Here is a 5,002-nt window from a genome sequence, read left to right on the forward strand (position 1 = left end):
CCTTAATGTGTAGCAGCTGAGATCATGTGTTCTAACCATTTTGTTCCGCACCATCACACCTGTCGTTCGGCCACTGTTACAACATGATAAGAGTCGTTATAGACTAAATATGGTTATCCTCACTTCAGCATAGAGGGCCAGAAGCTATTGAGATTTTTTTATTTTATTCCACAATTTATGCACCGAGGCTAAGAGAGATGAGATGGATGATAATGGTGGAATGAAAAAGTGGAAGAAAACGGGCAAACCCTCAGAAAACCTACGCACACGGTTTGTCACCACAAAATTTACTTGGCGCGACCTGGGACCAAACCAGGGACCTTACGCACCAGAGGTGAACGCTTTATCACTGAACCACCGCAGTCCCCTTGTATAATGGTGAAATTATGAAAGTGGGAGGAAATAGGTGACAACTCACGCACATGGTGTTTATCCATCACAGAACTCATTTGGCAGGAGCTTGAATCGGTCCAGGAACCCCACGTACCAGAGGTAAGGTACTTATCATTAAGCCACCGCAGCCCTGGTTAATTAATGTGCATGATAATGTAATAGTGACTGGTCTGCCGCTTCCCACTCCCGTAATGGTGTTCATCTTTTCGTTATAGCCTGAAGCATTTTTCATTGTCAGTAGAAGTCTACGCAGCAGTATACTTGCCGCCAGTCCAGCGTTCAACGGACAAAATCGAACCATCGTCTCAGGCAAGTTATCACATCTTACGTGCTTCAGCGTTAACCCTGAATGGCCTGTCACAGCCATGTTATCGAGATGTCTATCATCCCTTGGTGTAGTCACATTGCATAGTCCACTGCTTCAACACACGCATAACATGTCATGGTGTCATGCCTAGTACATGTGTATCAATTTCATGGTAGAGAAGGTATCTTTTGTTCGAATTCTTTCGTCTGTTTATATTGTGCCCATTGACGTCAAGGAGGTGTACTGACGCTTGTCTAAACGTTTTAGGTTTGCTTGTCTACCCTTCACAACCTAAGTGCTTTATAGATCGCCATATCGCAGTGTTACTCCGTAGATCAATCTGAGGGCACTGCTGGACTGGTCGCAATCTCTGAGCTTATAATCGTTCTTGCCGAACAAACACTTCGAGCTGAGATGCATTCCTTCGTGGTGTTGTAACTATTGCAAACAGCAGTGTACATAACTTTGTAATCTAAAGTGAAATTGAACTATTGACCTTACTTTTCGTTATCCTGTCACGAATCCATTCAAAAAATCGTTATCTTGAAGTTTTCACTGTCTATACTGTCAACATTAGGTAAGAAAAGTTGGAGTTTAGTGGTTATAGGTATTCAGGAATTAATTGCATAGATCTGCATAGATTGCATTCTACTCTACACTAGCATCGTATCACTTCTAAATACAAACACCCATAACGTTAATTTTGTGAGTGAATCCGTAACAGGAGAGAGAAAAGCAAAGTGATCTATTGGCAGGGCTTTTCAGGTGGCTTACATTGACAATTAACATAAAGTACGATATTTGGAAATGCGAAGCTTTCCTGGCAGCGCGAAATGAAAACTTGCCAAAAAAAAGTTTTACATAGATAAGTGATGTCTGATCTACATCTACATTGGATTGTATTCACAACACATAGTACAGAACTATAGTACTTGGTTCCTGTGAAAAAGAGTGTCATTTGCAAGTTTATAGGTGGAGAAAACCCTCAAATCTGCTTTACCAAGGGAAACAAAAGTCACGCAGCCAGTGGAATACTCTGTTATAAAGGCCAGGCAAAGCATGGATATCAAGCAATAAGTGTACAGGGTGTAAAGATAATGTCAACTCAGTCCTCTTCGTACTACATTAACACATCTTATCTCATTATTCTTACTTCTGACGAAATCATATCAACAATTGAGGCCTATTCCGGAAGAAGGGCACATAGACCGTTTTCGTGAATAGAGGAAAATAGCCTTTAAGATTGTACCAGAGTATATAAGAACATAAGCTTTCGAATACCTATTACAGTTTTTTTTAATACACAAGATCTATTTGAGTAATAAATAGCTTGTATTAAATTTTAAAATATATACCATACTATATATTTATAAACATATTTGTATAAAATGTTGTGTGTCCTGTTTTCGAAAATCTTTGTTGGTTGGAGAAATAGCACACTATTAATGCATCACAATAATGTCTTTGTGAATAGGTCTTCTCGGGCTAGCAGCCAGGTAAATACTGTTATATCTTGCGATGTTTCGAGGGTTGACATTGTCCTCATCTTCAGGCGAGTATGATGGTGCAATGGAGTGTATGGAATATATATAGCTGGTTTTAGCTGATTAAATTTCTTAATTTGTTTAGAAAATTCCGAGAAGACAACAAATTAAGAAATTTAATCAGCTAAAACCATCCACACCAACTAGACACGGAATCGAAGCTGAGAAAGTGGTTGTAAATCTCACCAATGTACCTTTGGATGAAAACACTACCAGTTTACTAAAGAAAGGGCTAAATTTTGTTATCACACCGAAGAAAATTCCGGCCATAGACATCATTGCCAGCATAGAACAAGCAGTTAGCAATCTTCCCAACGATACAGCAGAAGAAATACGTCAGGAAGCCAGCGTGTCCTGAAAAGAGCCGTCATGCCCAGACCAAACATTAGCAAAGCCGAATGGATCGCACTTAAAGCATTAAGAGAAGACGCAAATATAACTATTCTACCAGCTGACAAAGGAAACATCACTGTAGTGCTTCCCACAGATGTCTATCAAGAGAAGATTTCAGTTACTTCGAGATCCAGCATATACCACCTTGTCACGAGATCCAACATCTGCAGTAGAAAGAAGAACAGCCTCACTACTAAAGAAGTCGGGACTGGACGAAGATACACGCAAACAACTTACACCACACTGCAGCATACCTCCGAGACTATATGGCTTACCAAAAATACATAAAGCAGAGATACCCCTGAGACCAATTGTTAGTGCAATAGGAAGCCCAACCTATTCTTTGGCCAAGTATCTTACAACATTACTCCAACCATACGTGGGCAAGTGTGAACACCATGTGAAAAACTCAACAGAGTTTATAAAAAGCCTGAAGACGATGAAGATCTCTTCCAAAGATCTTATGGTTAGCTTCGACGTGGTATCATTGTTTACCAGAGTTCCGATTAAGGATACACTACTGCTTCTTGGGAAACACTTCCGGCCTGAGATATTGGATCTCTTTCAACATGTTCTCACTTCAACCTTCTTCCTATACCGTGGTCAGTACTATGAACAAACAGACGGCGTCGCCATGGGTTCTCCACTCTCACCTGCAGTAGCCAATTTTTATATGGAGCACTTTGAACATGAAGCACTGAAGAAAGCAACACTTGCACCCACACATTTCTATAGATATGTTGATGACACCTTCACCATCTAGCCACATGGACGCGACTCCTTACAGGAATTCCTGCAGCATCTCAACAGCCAGCATCCGAATATTAAATTCACGATGGAAGTTGAACAAGATGGACGTCTACCATTTCTTGACATCTTGATATACAGAAGACCGGATGGCAGCCTAGGCCATAGGGTATACAGGAAACCAACACATACAGATTTATATCTGAACGCAAACAGTTTCCATCACAAAGCCCAACGGCTTGGAGTTCTCAACACTTTAGCACATAGAGCATTCTCCATTTCCGACAAGGATAGTTTAACAGAGGAACTTAATCACCTTCGCAGCGCCATGCTACAGAATGGATACTCAATGCGAGATATAAATATGGCCCTGAAAAGGACCAGAACGAAGGACACTGACAACAAGGACAAAAGTGCAGAAGAAACTGTGAATGAAGAACGGAAGAACACAATCTGCCTCCCATACACCGGGAACACTTCTGGAAAGCTCAGCAGACTATTTGCCAGGTACAACATCAGGACAATACACAAACTTCCAGCAAAAATAAAAAACTTAATACGATCAACCAAAGACGACCTGGGCCTCCGAACTCCTGGAGTTTACCGCATTCCATGTGAATGTGGTAAGTCATATATAGGACAAACAGGACGAACCATTGAAGCCAGATGCAAAGAACACAACAGTTACATCAGACTAAACCAACCAGAAAAATCCGGACTGGCTGAACATAGCATCAAACAGCAACATAAGATTTTGTTGACAGATGCCGAAATAATAGCAAAATGCTCAAGAGTTTGGGACAGGAGGATAAAAGAAGCCGTTGCAATCACACAAGGAAAAACGAACCTTAACAGAGACACAGGATTCCAACTGAGTAAAACATGGACACGAATCATATCCCGCCATTTCAAGCACCAATCAGAAGCCGCCATTTCAACCACCAATCAGAAGAGTCCAATCACACACACATGAGTATATATATTCCATACACTCCATTGCACCATCATACTCGCCTGAAGATGAGGACGATGTCAGCCCTCGAAACGTCGCAAGATATAACAGTATTTACCTGGCTGCTAGCCCGAGAAGACCTGTTCACAATACGTCGCCAGGAAAGCTTCAATAGATAATGTCTTTATTCTAAATAACAGATATAAGCTATTACACATAGTAATAAATGCGTTATGGATTTTTTTTTCCTCTTCGTACTCATTCAATATAAATTTAACTCAGTAGGTGTCTTTAGCAGACAAGAACTTCATTAAAGACCGAACATCTGTCTGTTCCTGTTCTCTCACTCCAACAAAAGGGACAGGCTTAGGGTCAATCTCTCTCAATTTCTGACACACTATGGTAGCCATTCCACCATCCTTAATACAATACAGCCATGTATAAAGTCGTGGTTTCTTTTACTCACGAGTACATTTTGGTTTTCCCGACATACTCATGCACGAAACTAGGAACGAATCCTGAAGAGACTTTTCTTTGCCACTATAAAGGAATCATAGGAATAGCACTGAGTATGAAGGGAAAAATCGCTTAGTTCTTGTTTTTACTATACTGAGTAACAAAGGAGAACACTTTAGCGGGTAATTCATTCTTAATCGAGTTGAAGAA

At 40.6% G+C, this 5,002-nt stretch overlaps 1 protein-coding gene across 1 annotated transcript; it reads left to right on the top strand.

Annotated features, from left to right (window-relative positions):
• Window positions 1–2,731: 2,731 nt before the first annotated feature.
• LOC145667639 (uncharacterized) lies at window positions 2,732–3,400 on the top strand. Its single transcript, XM_081735101.1, has one exon. It carries the CDS (start codon window positions 2,732–2,734, stop codon window positions 3,398–3,400), a length of 669 nt encoding a protein of 222 aa, XP_081591227.1.
• Window positions 3,401–5,002: the final 1,602 nt, after the last annotated feature.

The sequence above is a fragment of the Thermobia domestica genome, chromosome 13 (genome assembly GCF_964235325.1).
Source record: "Thermobia domestica chromosome 13, izTheDome1.hap1.1, whole genome shotgun sequence".
NCBI classification, from domain to species: Eukaryota; Metazoa; Arthropoda; class Insecta; order Zygentoma; family Lepismatidae; genus Thermobia; species Thermobia domestica.

What these genes read in the sequence shown, in the direction of transcription:
- LOC145667639 (XM_081735101.1), top strand. Translation starts at nt 2,732, where the DNA reads ATGTCTATCAAGAGAAGATTTCAGTTACTTCGAGATCCAGCATATACC.